Raw genomic sequence first — 17,307 nt, forward strand, 5'->3', positions numbered from 1 at the left:
ACAGCTGGAACTCAAGCAAAGGTAGGATCAGTTAACCCCACACACACTCCAGGCTATGACACCGGGGAGAGGAGGTGGAGGGGTTCGGCATTCAGTCCGTCCTTATTGAACCCAGGGCTGAACATGGGGTAGAGGCACTCGGAGAAGGCATCACAAAAAGTGAAGATGTGGGCCATGGTGTCAGCATTGTAGAAAGAGACCTGTCCCCCTTCATAATCCAAGTAGACTCCCACTTTCAGAGGTTTGGTCTTGAGGACCAGCTGCTTAGAAGGAGAATCAAGAGCCTTGTATTCACTGCCATTCCGCAGCCAGATGGCCCAGAATCCATTGCTGGGCTTGACCAACACTTTGGCTTCCTTCCTGTTGACTGATTCCTTGGCCACACCAATGTCCCAGCTGGTTTTGTCGCCCACTTCGACTTCCCAGTAATGGCGTCCTGACGTGAAACCCTGAGCACCCAGGACGCATACGGACTTGCTGAACCTCTCTGGCCCATCAGGAACTTCCTCCTCAATGTTTTCCACCAAATGTACAGCGTCAAGGTCCTTGGAGAGCACCAGGTTTGGATGGTTGGTGGCAGGGTCCAATGTTACACGGCAAGGTGCTGGTGGGATAAAATAGTTATGGAGATCACCTATCTTGGCTGAATTTTGAAAATCCAACAACAGCCTGCCTATGCTAAACATGAACATGCAACCAGTCTCAAATCAGTTTTGAAAACGTGGTGGTGGTGGAGGAGAAGAAGAAGAAGAGACTGCAGATTTATACCCTGCCCTTCTCTCTGAATCAATCTCCTATATCTCCTATATACAATCTCCTATATCTTCTCCCCCCACAACAGACACCCTGTGAGGTGGGTGGGGTTGAGAGGGCTCTCACAGCAGCTGCCCTTTCAAGGACAACTCCTGCGATAAACTATGGCTGACCCAAGGCCATTCCAGTGGAGGAGTGGGGAATCAAACCCGGTTCTCCCAGATAAGAGTCCGCACACTTAACCACTACACCAAACTGGAGTTTGGGGAGGAGAGGGACTTCAGTGGAGTATAATACTATAGAGCCACCCTGCAAAGCAGCTATTTTCTCCAGGGGAATTGATCTCTGTTATCAGGGGATCGGTTCCTCACCAGCCCTAGTAATGCTTCAGATGAAAAGATTTCTCAGCACGTGTGTGCGTATGAAGTGCCACCGAGTCACAGCCAATTTATGGAGACCCCTAATGTGCACCTCCAAACGACAATTCCCAGGGTTGTTTGGGGAAGTAAGGCAAACATGATGTGTGTCTTGGAATGGTTGCTATCACAGATGGAATTCTAGCAGGAGCTCCTTTGCATATTAAACCACACACCCCTGATGTAGCCAATCATCCAAGAGCTTACAAAAAAGAGCCTTGTTGCCTAATATGCAAAAGGAGCTCCTGCTAGAATTCCTGGTTGCCATCATTCTTCAAAGGAGAGAGAAGAGCCCTCAGCTGACACAACGGCTTAGTTATCATTGAGGGAAATTTCCCATGAGGCCTTGCACTTGGCAATACAAGTCAGTGCGCTAAGGGCTTTTGCAGACTCTGAACAACCAGCTTGCAGAAGGCCTGAAGTAGGTGCAAAGTACAAGGCTTTCATCTAGTGGTCTCAGCTGTTGTAGGACTTTCCATGCCAACCACAACATCTAGAACAGCACCAGCAATGCAGACCCCAAAGACGAGAAATTGAACAGAAGTGAGCTGTTTTAAGCCTCAGAGCGGGGAGAGGTCTCCTGCTTCAGGTGCCATCCACATCAAACTTTCAGCACCAAACGGTGGTGCCTGTGAATTCTGACTATATCAGTCCTTACCGGGTCTCAAAGCCAGAAGCATCTCTCTCCACACCGTATACTGAATGGGACCTTTAAACTGGCCCAAGTTGAAATCGCGGAAGACCACCGGTAGATTGGACCCTTTCTCTTCACTGGGACAATACCTAAAAAAAGACACAGGAACCATGGAGTTCAAAGAAGGGACAAATTTAGTTGAACAAACCAATCTTCATCGCCCTCTAGTGGCCAATGGGGGAAGTGCTAGAGGTTTGTTATGCTCCAGGAGCCCTAAGTAACATGGCAAAAGGACTTATAAATGATTTCTGAATAGAGCAAGGAACCTAAATTAATGAATAATTGTCTGCTTTTAAGCCAGAGAGGATGAGCAGCGAGTCATGATGAAGAAGAAGCATCATGAGTAAATTGTGTCATGAATAAAAACTCTAATCAGTGGGAGGAAATGGGCACAGCAAAATGAATGGGTGGGGGTGAGTGTTACAGCTCAGTGGAAGCACAAGCTTTGAGTAGAAGCTTGCTACCAGGGGTCGTTTTGTAGAAGAATACCTGGTAGAGCTCATTAGCATATACCCCAGCCAAAAGCAACCCAATGCAAGAAAGGAGAGCCCCAGGCAAGCAAGGCCTGCTTGGGCTGGCTAGAGAACCAGCCAGCCCAAGCAGGCCTCGCTCACCTGGGGCTCTCCTTGGCCGCCTCCCCCGCACAGTCAAAAGGCCAGCAAGCCACCCACCACCCAGAATCATATAAGAAATGGAGAAAGGGTGGCACGGGCATCTCCAGGGGTTAATGAGGGCTGCTGGGGGTGTGGCAAAGCCCCTGGTGGCTGGCTGGCTGCCCGCTCTCCTAATCCAGGGATTGTTATGCAGCTGCACCTACTATTCATTGGACAAGGTAGGTGAGGAGGAGGAGGAGGAGTGGGAACCCTCAGAAAGGTTCAGAAGCTGCACTCCTGTGAGCTCCTGCTGAATTCAAGGCCTGCTTGCCACTTACTCTCTGTCAGCCAGAGAACCACCAAAGGCCTCCAGAAAAAGATCTCAGCTGGGCCTCCCTCTTCCACACCACCCAGACGTCAATCTAATCATCATGCCACCATCACAATGACTTGTCCAGCTCCACACATGATCCGCCCCAGACGTTTGTTCCTCTAGTCTCCTCTCTTGGCACCTATCTATCTTCCCCAAAGGACTTTTCACGTCACTAAGGCCCCTGATGAGGTTCAGTGAGACAGTAGATGCAGAGCTTTTTTTGTAGCAGGAGCTCCTTTGCGTGGGTGAGAGACAGAGAGGGAGGGGAAAGAGATTTCATGATCTACTCACTTTTCCACGAAACTTTTGATGTTCTGCAGATAAGGGGGAAAAAACAGGAATTAGCAGAGGAATGCCAGTTGTTAAGCATGATTTTCTATTATAGCCTACGCAGAGCTTTTTTTGTAGCAGGAACTCCTTTGCATATTAGACCACACACCCCTGATGTAGCCAGTCCTCCAAGAGTTTGGAATTCTAGCAGGGGCTCCTTTGCATATTAGGCCACACCCCCTGATGTAGCCAGTCCTCCAAGAGCTTGGAATTCTAGCAGGGGCTCCTTTGGATATTAGGCCACACACCCCTGATGTAGCCAGTCTTCCAAGAGCTTACAGTAGGCCCTGTACTAAGAGCCCTGTAAGCTCTTGGAGGATCGGCTACATCAGGAGGTGTGGCCTAATATGCAAAGGAGTTCCTGCTACAAAAAAAGCCCTGGCCTACAAGGAAGCTGGTAGAATGGAAGAGTTGAGAAACTGTCCTACAAGGCCTTTTCTGGCACGGCCTAAAATGATAGTTGATCTCTTTTTTTTTCTTGCCGTATCCTCACATAGCTGAGCTATGTTCAGATGATGAATTTCTACCACCCAAGTTTTTCTTTTGCTGGCCTCTTTCCAGGTTATGTTGCATTGGGTTCCCCCTGCTGCTTTAACATTTGTTTCCTTGCATTTTAAACCACCTAATGGTGCAACCGGGAGGGAAGGTAGAGCCCAATCTCCCTGAGATCTCAGAAGCCAAGCAGGGTCAGTGCTTGGACAGGAGACTCCCGAGGAAAGCAATTCAGGGGAAGGCAACAGCAAACCACTTCTGCTTCTTGCTTGCCTTGTAAGCCCCTTGCTGGGGCCACCATAATACAACCTGACATACATGAACACACAGGAAGCTGCCTTATACTGAATCAGACCCTTGGTCCTTCATGGTCAGCATTGTCTACACAGACGGGCAGCGGCTCGCCAGCATTTCAGTTAGTGGTTTTATGCATCATCCAGGGCTTTTTTAGATTAGATATTGGATTTATATCCTGCTTTATACTCTGAATCTCCGAGCGGTCACAATCTCCTTTTACCTCCCCCCCCAAAAAAAACAGACATCCTGTGAGGTAGGTGGGGCTGAGAGCACTTTCACCCAAGGCCATTCCAGCAGCTGCAAGTGGAGGAGTGGGGAATCAAACCCGGTTCTCCCAGATAAGAGTCCACACACTTCACCACTTCACCAAACTGGCTCTCTATTTTCTCTTAACAGAAAAAGGCCAGCAGAGACTCATTTGCATATTACAATGACGTCACCATTGTTTCACTGGGGGGGTGTAGAAAAAAGCCCAACGGGGGCTCATTTGCATATTAGGCCACACCCCCTGATACCAAGCCAGCCTGAACTGCATTCCTGTGTGCTTCCTGCTCAAAAAAAGCCCTGACATCATCTATGTTTAAACTGGAGATGCCAGGGATTAACCCTGGGACTTCTGCATACCAAGCTCTACCACTGAGCCATAGCCCTTCCCCAACTGATAAAGATTATTTCAGACATTCCTCTGAAGTGTTAGCACCTGCTCATCAAATTGCATCATCTATGGATCTGCATGCTTTCCCTTGCCTCTGTTCAGTTCCTTTGGGAAGATGGTGCACGACACTCCACCATTCTACCATGATGGTCCCTTCTCCAATTAAAATGCATGCAAGTTTCCAGAACTTAAAAGTCCTCTGGTTGCAGAAACTGAAATGCCTTGGGACAGAAGGCCTGTCAAGCAGTCCTTCTGACTGTAGCTCACTCCCAGAGACTGAAGGGAAGCCTGCACAGATCTGAGAGGAGCACTAACCTTAAGGAACATCTCAGGATCTTGCTGCTTCTCCAGCTGAGCTTGGATCTTAGCCACGTGCTCCTCTGCCACGCGGACTTGCTCTTGCCCGTTGCGCTGGTTGGTTTCCAACTCGCTGAGGAGCAGTTCCTCCTCCCGCCGAATCTCCCTCCTCATGGCCGCCTCCTTCTCCTGGAGCCACTGGTGGAGCTCGAGGAACTGGGCCGAGAGGTGCTGCTCCAGTCGGACACGCTGGGCCTTAGGAGAAGACAGAGGCAAGAAGGGATGAGGGCAGGGCCAGATCTAGGGGGGGCAGAGGGGGGTGCTTGCCCCAGGCACCAACAGAGGGGGGCACTAAATTGGGTATGGAATCCATTTAGGGTTGCCAAGTCCAATTCAAGAAATATCTGGGGACTTTGGGGGTGGAGCCAGGAGGCATTGGGGTGGAGCCAGGAGCAAGGGTGTGACAAACATAATTGAACTCCAATGGAGTTCTGGCCATCACATTTAAAGGGACCACACACCTTTTTAAATGCCTTCCTTCCATAGGAAATAATGAAGGATAGGGGCACCTTCTTTTGGGGCTCATAGAATTGGACCCCCTGGTCCAATCGTTTTGAAACTTGGGAGGTATTTTGGGGAGAGGCACTAGATACTATACTGAAACCTTGGTGCCTCTACCTCAAAAAACAGCCCCCCCAGAGCCCCCGATACCTCCAGATCAATTCCCCATTATACCCTTTGAGAATCGATCTCCACATAGGGAATAATGAAGTGCCCAGCAGACATTTCCTTCCCTCCTTCCTCCTTTCTGGTGACTGAAGCGAGGGATTGGCCTCTCTACTCACAAGTTGCTGCCAACTTCTTCAAAGTAACACAGACACACCATTCCAAGGGGAAGCCTTTCAATCGGAGCCTGAAGCCTCCGGAGGTGGAAAGTCACATGGTGGCTTTGGGGGCAGGGCTTCCCCCGCCGTCCAGCTGACTGGGGGCGGGAAGGAGCCTGGGGAAGCGGAAGAACCCCCGCTGGGATCTGAGGATTGGCAAGCCTAAATCCATTGTATTCTATGGGACCATAAGATAGAATGGCCCATAAGAGGGCGTTATTTTTTAATTTTGCCCATCAAAAAATATGTAGATCCAGTCCTGGATGAAGGTTCTGATGCACTTGTAGAACCCTGGGTGCACAAGGACTTCTCTTCTTCACCCACCATGTGCAAAAATTAAATGGTGGAATGAGTGGCTGCGTGGACTGCTAGCTCCAGACTGCAAAACTTCTGGAGTTTTGGGGGGCGATGCCCACTGTGTTTATGTAATTAGTTAACGTAGCAAAGTTGAACAGTCAGGAAAGCATGCAATAAACACATGCAATAAATTCCTGCCAGTATATTGCAACGGTAGCAGAAGAAACAGAAGCCTGTTCTAAATAATGCTATTCCTTATTACCAGTGGCCAGCTAATCCGGTTGTACCTGTGTGGAAAGGAGACTGTGACTTGGTTGGCCAGGAGAGATTTGCAGAAGCTGCGCCTTCTGCAGAACCAGGAGGGAAATTAACAAAGGCACAGAAAGAAAAGGAGTAGTCAGAAAGAAGCTTCTAGAATGAAAGAGAAGCATCGCACAAAGGCGCAGTCTGGTTCTAGTGCAAAGGGAAATACAGTGCCCCCTGATGTCAAGGCTTGCTGAGTCTCTTTTATTCCAACAGAATCTGGAGAGTGTTGGGTTTTGGGAGTGGAGGGACCCCAGCGGGGTATAGTGCCATGAAGTTCGCCCTCCAAAGCAGCCATTTTCTTCAGGAGATCTGTGTTCTGGAGATCAGTTGTAATTCCAGGAGGCTTCCAAGTCCTACCCTAGACTGGAATGCAACCCTAGGCTGGAATGCATGATGGTGCAATGAAAAGAGCTGAAGAAAGCCAAGGCTAAGACAGACAGACAGAAAGGAGAGCTGGACTCACTGTGATTTCCGGAATTTTCTGGGTGCTCTGCTCCTGCAACGATTTTGCCGCCTGGACTTTGGATTCCAGCAGCGCCTGAGAAACTATCAGGATCTCCTGAATGGAAATACAGACATTGGGGTTAGGTTCAACCAGGGGTCTTTTCCTGGTGAAGATGATGATGATGCTGATGATGAGTTTATATCCTGCCCTATACTCAGAGCGGTCACAATCTTTTTTGCCTCCCCACCACACACACACACACACACAACAGACACCCTGTGAGGTGGGTGAGGGTAAGAGGGCTCTCACAGCAGCTGCCCTTTCAAGGACAACTCTTGCAAGAGCTATGGCTGACCCAAGGCCATTCCAGCAGGTGCAAGTGGAGGAGTGGGGAATCAAACCCGGCTCTCCCAGATAAGAGTCTGAGCACTTAACCACTACACCAAACTGGCTCAAGAAAGAATCCCTTTTGGCTACTCCAAAAAAGTCTATACTGAGAATCATAAGACCTACAAGGTCAGAAGTCTTGAGGGAGGAGGGCTGTCGTGACAGGAGGAATTGAGCAAGACTGAGTGAAAGAGCTGCCCGGAGCCCATCTGTGGTCTGCATTCGCTTGAACACGTGAATCAGACCATCAGTCCATCAAGACTCAGACTAGCAGCTGCTCTCCAGAGTCTCAGGCAGAGGTCTTTCACATCACCTGTCACCTACTCATTTAGTTGGGGATGCCAGGGATCGAACCTGGAACCTTCTGCATGCCAAGAAGATGCTCTGCCACTGAACCACAGCCCCTCCCAAAAGAACACGACCGATTTCCCACTAGCCTTACTCCACTCTCAAGCTCCTCTTCTCTGCAGGGCTTCCGTCGGATTTCACACTACCTGCCCTGGGGCTGCAACTAGCTTCGCCTTTTTCGGGTGGCAAACAGAAACTGGTTTTTAGAGGATCTTGTTTGCTGCGTGAAAGAGGCGGAGCGAACTGCAGCCCCGGGGTAGATAGTGTGAAATCCGATGGAACCCCTGTAGAGAAGAGGAGCGTGAGAGCGGGGTAAGGCTAGTGGGAAATGGGTCCACCTCTGTTATTGGTGGCAGGAAGTGCCATCAAGGCACAGCCTATTTATGGTGACCCCCAAAGGGATTTCAAGGCAAGAGACATTCAGAGGTGGTTGGCCATTGCCCGACTCTGAGCAGCAACCTTGGGCTCCCATCCAAGTATATTAGCCAGGGCCGACCCTGCTTGGCTTCCAAGATCTGGTGAGATCAGGCTGTCCTGGGACTTCCAGACTTTTGCTTTTCCCTTGTATACTCATAGAAGGCTGGCTTGCTCATTTCCATCACAAGTCACCTTCAGTTGAGCAGAGGCTTAATGGAATGTATAGAAATTCCAAGTTCCCTTTTATATGCAAAGGCACCATTGCCAACTCCAGTCTGTTAAATTCCTGGAGACTTGGGGGTGGTGCCTTAAAAAGGCAACATCGGGAAAGAATTTTTGTCTATTAACTATGGTATGCCATACAGTCTGCCTTCTGGAGCTGCCCTTTTCTGCTGGGGAACTATTGTCTGTAGGCTGGAGAGCAGTTGTAATTCCAAGAGACCGCCAGGCCCCACCTGGATGTTGGCAACCCTATCTCATCTTCATCTTCAACAACTAAGTAATAGCAATCCAGTGCACAGATACAGCCCACCCACTTTTTATCTGGAGAGACATAAATCATATCTCATACACATTCCTTCCACAGGGAGAGTCTCTCCCGATATGAACCAGGATGCCACCTTTGGGCCTCGCAGTTGTCTTCTGGTGGAGAGCTACCTGCGTGGCCACCAGCTGGGCTCGCTGCTTTTCAGTGGTGGCCCCACCCCCTCTTGAACAGGTCACCAAAAGAACTAGCAAAGATGGCTTCTACAGTGGTCCAGGTTCTACAGGCAGCATAAGACTGTCTTGTTCAGAAAAGTATTTTAATTTATTTTATTTTATTTTTTCAAATTTATATCCCGCCCTCCCCTGACAGGCTCAGGGTGAGTAACAACAACAAATTAAACCACATAAACATTAAAAACTAAATACACAATAAAATCATTCATGCAATTTACAATCCTAAAACCAACATGTGCATTTCTAATTTCTCTGATGTTCTTGTTTCAGTTATAATAATTCAGTGGGATTATCGGTGGAGTAATAGCTACCTCCTTTCAACCATATTAGAAGCAGGAAACCAGCCAGGGAGGCAGTGGGGCCCTTGGATGACCAAGGGGTCAAAGGATTCCTGAAGGAGGATAGGGAAATGGCTGAGAAGCTGAATGCATTTTTTGCCTTCGTCTTCATTGTGGAAGATGAGAAGTGTTTGCCCGCTCCAGAACCACTTATATCAGAAGGGGTGTTGAAAGACCTGAGTCAGATTGAGGTGACAAGAGAGGAGGTCCTGCAACTGATGGATGAATTAAAAACTAATAAGTCACCAGGTCCGGATGGCATACATCCAAGAGTTCTGAAAGAACTCAAAGTTGAACTTATGGATCTCCTGACAAAAATATGTAATCTTTAATTGAAATCTGCCTCCGTTCCTGAGGACTGGAAGGTAGCAAATGTCATCCCCATCTTTAAAAAGGGTTCCAGAGGAGATCCGGGTAACTACAGGCCAGTCAGTCTGACTTCAATATCGAGAAAGTTGGTAGAAACCATTATCAAGGACAGAATGAGTAGGCACATTGATGAACACGAGTTATTGAGGAAGACTCAGCATGGCTTCTGTAAGGGAAGATCTTGCCTCACTAACCTGTTACATTTTTTTGAGGGGGTAAACAAAAATGTGGACAAAGGAGACGCGATAGATATTGTTTACCGTGACTTCCAGAAAGCTTTTGATAAAGTTCCTCATCAAAGGCTCCTTAGTAAGTTCGAGAGTCATGGAGTAAAAGGACAGGTCCTCTTGTGGATCAAAAACTGGCTAATTAATAGGAAGCAGAGAGTGAGTATAAATGGGCAGTCTTCGCAGTGGAGGACGGTAAGCAGTGGAGTGCCGCAGGGCTCAGTACTAGGTCCCATGCTCTTTAACTTGTTCATAAATGATTTGGCGTTGAGAGTAAGCAGTGAAGTGGCCAAGTTTGCGGATGACACTAAATTGTTCAGGGTGGTAAGAACCAGAGAGGATTGTGAGGAACTCCAAAGGGATCTGTTGAGGCTGGGTGAGTGGGCGTCAACGTGGCAGATGAGGTTCAATGTGGCCAAGTGCAAAGTAATGCACATTGGGGCCAAAAATCCCAGCTGCAAATACAAGTTGATGGGGTGTGAACTGGCAGAGACTGACCAAGAGAGAGATCTTGGGGTCGTGGTAGATAACTCACTGAAAATGTCAAGACAGTGTGCGATTGCAATAAAAAAGGCCAACACCATGCTGGGTATTATTAGGAAGGGAATTGAAAACAAATCAGCCAGTATCATAATGCCGCTGTATAAATCGATGGTGCGGTCTCATTTGGAATACTGTGTGCAATTCTGGTCACCGCACCTCAAAAAGGATATAGCATTGGAAAAAGTGCAGAAAAGGGCAACTAGATTACAGGTTTGGAACACTTTCCCTATGAAGAAAGGTTAAAATGCTTGGGGCTCTTTAGCTTGGAGAAACGTCGACCGAGGGATGACATGGTAGAGGTTTACAAGATTATGCATGGGATGGAGAAGGTAGAGAAAGAAGTACTTTTCTCCCTTTCTCACAATACAAGAACTCGTGGGCATTCAATGAAATTGCTGAGCAGTCGGGTTACAACAGATAAAAGGAGGTACTTCTTCACCCCAAGGGTGATTAACATGTGGAATTCACTGCCACAGGAGGTGGTGGCGGCCACAAGCATAGCCACCTTCAATAGGGGGTTAGATAAAAATATGGAGCAGAGGTCCATCAGGGGCTATTAGCCACAGTGTGTGTGTGTGTGTGTATAAATTTTTGGCCACTGTGTGATACAGAGTGTTGGACTGGATGGGCCATTGGCCTGATCCAACATGGCTTCTCTTATGTTCTTATTAAAAGCAAGTTTAAATAATTCGGTCTTACAGGCCCTGCGGAACTGCGGCAGGTCCTGCAGGGCCCTGATGTTTTCGGGGAGGGCATTCCACAAAGCAGGGGCTATTACTGAAAACGCTCTGGCACTGGACAGTTGAGCCTCTTATGGTCCAGGGATCTTCAGGAGGTTTGGAGACCCCAAATGGAGTGCTCTCTTAGTGGCCATTGACAGGACTTTTTTCATAGCATATTAGGCCACACAGCTGTGATGAGGCCAGTCCTCCAAGAGCTTACAGCAGGCCCTGTGATAAGAGCTCTGTAAGCTCCAGGAGAATTGATTATGTCTTGGGGGTGGGGGGGTGGCCTAATATACAAAGAAGTTTCTGCTACAAAAAAAGGCCTGGCCATTGAGCTGGGAGATTATTCCCCTGATGGGATGGAGCTGGTCATCAGAGTTGATGTCCCATATCTGTTCTGCATTTGGTTTCTAAGGGTCTGATGTTAAATGTCTGCTGCTCGCTTGTCAAGGCTGGCCAATCTCCATCATCCAGCAGGAAATGCAGGTTTAAAACATTCAAATGAATTAAAAACAAAAACCCCATGCAGATCAATTAAGCGCAGCCGTGTGCATTCGATTTGGCCAAATCAAAGAAACCTCCGAATCACCCCTGATTCAGAAGTATACGGCACCGTATACTTCCGAATCCAATTGGAAGCCATTATACTGGAGCTGTATACGGCTCCCTGTATACTTCTGAATCAATATTCGGAAATATACGGAAGTCCATGGAAAAGGCGGGAAAGGAGCTTCTGCAGCCTCAGGGGAACTGCTTGCCTCCTTTTCCGCCTTTGGAAGCCTTTTCCCGCCTCTCCCATAGCCTCCCTGGGATCAGGGAGGGAAGGGGAGGGGAAGAGGAGCCCCAGCAGCCAATCCAAAGCATGCATTTGCAAAATGCATTTCAAATGCATGCTTTGCAGGGCTGTTGTGTAGCTGATGGCTGGGCTAATCCCCCAGCCATCAGCAACATTGTTGTTCTTTTGTTCTTTTGTTTACTTGGGTATCCAAGTAAACAGTATTCTCTGGCCAATCACAGAGCAGTGCTATTTTTTGAAACTGCTCTGTGTAGGGCCAGAGAGCCTTTTTAAGGAGTCTGCCTGGCTGGATTCCATTCCATTGCTGCTATGTTGGTGTTGGTGTGAGAGAAAGATTGTGCTGCGCTGGCCCTTGGCCTCAGCTGCTGCTGCTTTCTCTCAGCCTTGCCTGACCTGCCTGGAGAAGAGAAGACATCTAAGGTAAGACAGTCTTGGGGTTCTTGTTTTTATTTTAGTTAGTAAAAGAACTTTTTAAGACTTTTTAAGACTCAGAGTCCCTTTACTTATTCAGGTGGGTGGGTACTGGGTAGCTTATTTGGAGTTAGGGTTAGGGGGTTCTGCTGGGGGTGGGGGCCTGAGGTGGGAGGGCTGCCAATTTGCCTATATCTTACTTTAGTGAGAGGACTTTTAAAAGTGCAGTGTCCTTTTACTTTTCCTGATTTCTTGGTGGCTTGGATTTCTTGGGGTTAGGGTGAAGGTTTTTTTGAGGGGAGGGATTGGTAAAGTTCCTGAATTGTTAAAAGTAAAGGGTTTTTACTGTTTTAAAAGGATTCTGTGTTTGATTTGTTGCTGCTGTGTTGTGCTGCTGTTGTTCCTTTTCTCTTCTGGTACTCGGGGGGGGGGTGGCTGTTTGGCCTAATTTTCATTGTTAAAAAAGTGACTTTTTTAACAGTTGAGTTTGTTGGCCTTTTCTTAGTGATTTGGATCTGTTGCTGTTGGTTTTGCATCGTGTCCTGTTGTCCCTTTTCCTGGTTCTGATTTGGGGGGGGGGGGTGTTGTTGACTGATTTGGCCTGAGGCTGGGCTGGAGAGCTGGCATCTGTAGATTGCATGTTCTGTGGCAGGGAAGCTGGCATCTGGGTGAGAGACCCAGAACCAGCATGCTTGTTGTGTTTGACCAGCTCTCCCCGCGTTGTTTGGGGCAGGGCTAGAGACTTGGGGGGGTTTGTAGGGGAGAGTCCCCTGCGAGCTCCCTGCAGTTTTGGGGGCTCTCCCTCAAACCCCCTGCCCCCCAGTAGCCTCTAATTATGCCCTATGTTGCCATTGATTTCAATGGCCCATAGCGTATAATGGTGGGATAGGGTCACCCTCTTTGGAATGGGACTCCCTAGCCCAATCTTTTTGGGACTTGGGGGTTTTGTAGGGGAGAGTCCCCTGCAGGTCCCCTGCAAATTTGGGGACTCTCCTTCAAATCCCCTCCCCTCCAGGTGGCTTCCAATATACCCTATTTTGCCATTCATTTCAATGGTCATAGGGTATAATGGGGCCGTATATTTGGAAATAGCCATACATCTACCGTATATACGGCTATTCCAAATATTCGGAAATATATGGAATTCCGAATATTTTGGCCCTGTATATTTCTGAATCCGATTATTTTCGATTTTTTTTTTTTGCACACCCCTACTCTTGGGCATTACCTGGGATGACATCACGAGATGATAGTGCACACCCAGCAAAGGCGGCTTGCCAGGAGTTGTGAAATGAAGCCTGAGGCTCATCAGGGATCAGGCCTTCGTTGGGTGAGCCAGTATCAGGAGCTATATAGGAACAACCTTCCTGTTTCAGGGCCCGGGAGGGTAGTGAAATGAATAAACTACATGCTCAGATGGATCATGTGGTACGGTCCTCTTGGATCTCACCACAAGGCCAGGATTCACTCACTGAAATACTTCCCATTATCTGTTTGCAGGGCTTTTTTGTAGCAGGTTTTCCCCCCTCATGTTGGATTTAAAACAGTTTTAGACCATAGTTCTCCCCTCTTACATTTTTTTTCACAACAGCCTGGTGAGGTATGCCAGCTGAGAGTCTGTGATAGGCCCAAGGTTCCCCCAGTGAGCTTCTGTGGACAAAGTGGGAAGATGTGAACTCAGGGTGCCCAGGGTCTTAGTTTGCTGCTCTGTCCAACCAACTACACCAACAGTAGTTGCCAACCTTTTTGGCAAAAGGGACAGGTTTTGTGGAAGACAATTTTTCCATGGGACCGGGGGGGGGTGGGGACAGGAATGGTTTTGGGATGATACAATTGTGCACTTTATTTTCGTGTGGTGGAGAGCCAGTTTGGTGTAGTGGTTAAGTGTGCGGACTCTTATCTGGGAGAACCGGGTTTGATTCCCCACTCCTCCACCTGCACCTGCTAGCATGGCCTTGGGTCAGCCATAGCTCTGGCAGAGGTTGTCCTTGAAAGGGCAGCTGCTGTGAGAGCCCTCTCAGCCCCACCCACCTCACAGGGTGTCTGTTGTGGGGGAGGAAGGTAAAGGAGGTTGTGAGCCGCTCTGAGACTCTTTGGAGTTGAGGAAAGGATATAAATCCAGAATCAACGTCATCTTCTTCTTAAGTGTGCAGACACTTATCTGGGGAAACCGGGTTTGATTCCCCACTCCTCCACTTGCAGCTGCTGGAATGGCCTTGGGTCAGCCATAGCTCTGGCAGAGGTTGTCCTTGAAAGGACAGCTTCTAGGAGAGCTCTCTCAGCCCCACCCACCTCACAGGGTGTCTGTTGTGGGGGAGGAAGATAAAGGAGATTGTGAGCCTCTCTGAGATTCGGATTGGAGGGCAGGATATAAATCCAATATATTATTATTATTATTACTACTACTACTACATTGTAATATATAATATAATTATACAACTCACAGCCCGGTTGCTAACAGGCCACGGCCCGGTACCAGTCCATGGCCCAGGGGTTGGGGACCCCTGCACTATACCACCCAAGACCTAGACTTTTCCCCTCATAATGTTTTGGCCTACATGCAGGGACAATTTTAACGGTGGGGGGGAGGGTAATTGTAAGATACACTTTAACAGATTGCACTGGCAGTCTGAAGCAACACAATCAAAATTATCCTGGGCTACACCATCACCAAGAAGACTTTCAGATCATTTGACAAAAAACATGCAGTTTTCAAGACTCTATGCAAGCTTTGGAAACCTCTGCTGAGTTGGCTGCATTATATAATTTCAAGGGCAGACGCCAAACCTCCTCCCATGGCCCAGAACTCTCCCTTTCTCCTGACTTAGAAGACTAAAGTCGATCCACAATGCAGAATGGTGTCCCCTAGTGACTATTTACTGCATTACAGTTAACATTAACCATGACCTCTTGACCAGCTGAATGAACCACCAAGCCCAGTACGCCCCCTACGGACCTTGTAGTGCTCTACAGTCTCGTCCAGAGGAAGGCACTGGTGCCCCCAGTGTTCTGGTTGCAGGGGCCTCGCCAGGCAGCCGTCTTCCATGCAGAAGATTAGGTCCCCCTGCACTTCCTCCTCGTTTCCATCAAGTTCAGCATCTTCGTCACTGGCATGGGCCGAGAGGGATTCCATCGCCTTCTGTGCCAGCTGACCAAGCAGCCTATTGGCTGTGAACTTGCCCCCTGGGATCTCGCGGCGACACTCTGGGCAGGTGGGAAGTGGCGCATCCTCCCCACCATTGGCAGGTATCTCTTCCCAGTAGCGGGTGATGCAGACCTGGCAGAAGTTGTGCCCGCATTCCAGGATGACGGGCTCAGAAAAGAGCTCCAGGCAGATGGAACAACTCAGGTTTTCTGCTAAGTCTTCCATCCCAATTGGGGCCGCCATGGAGGAACAAGAAGACAGGGCAACAAGAGGATTTTGCCTCAGATCTTCTCCCAGTCAGGTTATGTACAACTCTTCTTTCCTTCCCTTTCTGTTTGCAGCTCTTGCTTTGTTTAGCATTCCATGACCTGTGCTTCCTCCCTCGTTCGATTTCTGCACCTCTGTTACTAGTTTCTGTCGCTTCCTTTCCGTACACGTTTGCTTGTTGGGTCGCTTTACACCTTGCGGTTTTGTTCTGGCTTCTCTAAACAACAGCTCCGGAACTGTTTAGCTTTTTGGTTTGCTCCTGTCTTTTTGTTTCTAAACCCAGCCTTCATAGCGATTACTCCATTCACTCGCTAGACCTCCAATCCACTCTTCTCCCGTTTCTCTTCTACTGTGTAAGAATTTCTCTACCTTCCTGTCTCTCCTTCTGTGACTCTCTCCAGCACTTATTTTCCAATCAGCCCTGCCCGGACAGCACAAGTCTCAACACAGCAGCTGAAGAATTTGCCAGATTGCAGATAAAGAGACTCGCCGGGCCAAACCACGAGTGTCAATCTGAGCCTTTCTTCAATATCACAGTCTCCTTTATTCCCCACCAAAGCCCAGCCCTTTTCCGCCCTGCCCCAAGTCCGCCTCTTCCCTACAAATGCATCTCTTATTATGTCACCATCGGCATCTGATAGCTGGATCCTCCCAGACACCCACATCACCTAAACACACTCAGAGGCATTCAGTATTCAAGAGCACCCAACCAGTTATGAAACCTTTAGGCTTATCAACCCCCAGGGCTTTTTTTGTAGAAAAAGCCCAGCAGGAACTTATTTGCATATTAGGCCACACACACCGATGTCACCATTGTTTCACACAGGACTTTTTAAAGGAAAAAACCAGCAGGGACATTTGCATATTCGGCCACACTTCTGATGTCACCGTAGTTTCACACAGGGATTTTTTGTAGAAAAAGCATATTAGGCCACACGCCCTGATGCCAAGCCAGCTGGAACTGGGTTCCTGCTCAAAAAAACTGGAACTGGGTTCCTGCTCAAAAAAACTGGAACTGTGTTCTTGTCGACCCCCAATCAAACATCAGGGAGAAGAGAAAAAAGCCCATGGCATTTTGATCATTCTCTAATGCACATCCAGTCTTTCACATCGCCTACTACCAGATTCTTTATGTGGAGATGTTCCACCACCAACCCACATCGCCTCCCAAGCATAAAACATTTACAAAATTTGAATCGTAAGATTTTGGAACTTCAAAATTCACCTTGAGGGTTAGGACGCCTTGTCAATATGTCGAATTTCTCTTTTCTTCTCAAAAACTCAGGCGCTTTCATAAGAAGGAATCCATCGAAAGCTTATGATGATCACCCTGATCTGGCTAGCCCAGGCATGCCCAGTCTTGTCAGATTCAGAAAGTTAAGCAGAGTCAACTCTGGCTAGTACTTGGATGGGAGACCTCCTTGGAATACCAGCAGTCGGGATGCATGGGCAGGCTTTATTCAGCCACCTTCCTGAATATCCACCAGGCTCCCAGTAGGGGTCAGTCACCAGAGGTTACCATGACTTCCAGGTGCACACACATATGCACACATTTTAAAAACCTACAAAAATACCCCCAAAAAGAGAATAGTTCATTACGATCCAAGATCAGAAGTCAGGATGAGATAAAGAAGAAGGGGACGGCAAAAGATGAGATGTCTGGACAGTGTTACTGATGTAACTAACACGAATTTAGCAGACTTCAGAGGATGGTGGAAGACAGGAAGGTCTGGCGTGACTTTGTCCATGGGGTCACAAAGAATCGGACTCGACTGTGCGACT

General features: G+C 48.2%; 1 protein-coding gene across 1 annotated transcript; it reads right to left on the minus strand.

Annotated features, from left to right (window-relative positions):
• Positions 1 to 15,525, minus strand: LOC132584713 (zinc-binding protein A33-like). Its single transcript, XM_060256606.1, has 6 exons — positions 15,070 to 15,525; positions 6,851 to 6,946; positions 4,919 to 5,155; positions 3,121 to 3,143; positions 1,828 to 1,952; positions 1 to 604 (listed from the first exon to the last, which is right to left on the minus strand). Exons 1-6 carry the CDS (start codon positions 15,499 to 15,501, stop codon positions 54 to 56), a joined length of 1,464 nt encoding a protein of 487 aa, XP_060112589.1. The 5' UTR covers positions 15,502 to 15,525; the 3' UTR covers positions 1 to 53.
• Between the last annotated feature and the right edge of the window lie 1,782 nt (positions 15,526 to 17,307).

The sequence above is a fragment of the Heteronotia binoei genome, chromosome 15 (assembly GCF_032191835.1).
Source record: "Heteronotia binoei isolate CCM8104 ecotype False Entrance Well chromosome 15, APGP_CSIRO_Hbin_v1, whole genome shotgun sequence".
Classification (NCBI taxonomy): Eukaryota; Metazoa; Chordata; class Lepidosauria; order Squamata; family Gekkonidae; genus Heteronotia; species Heteronotia binoei.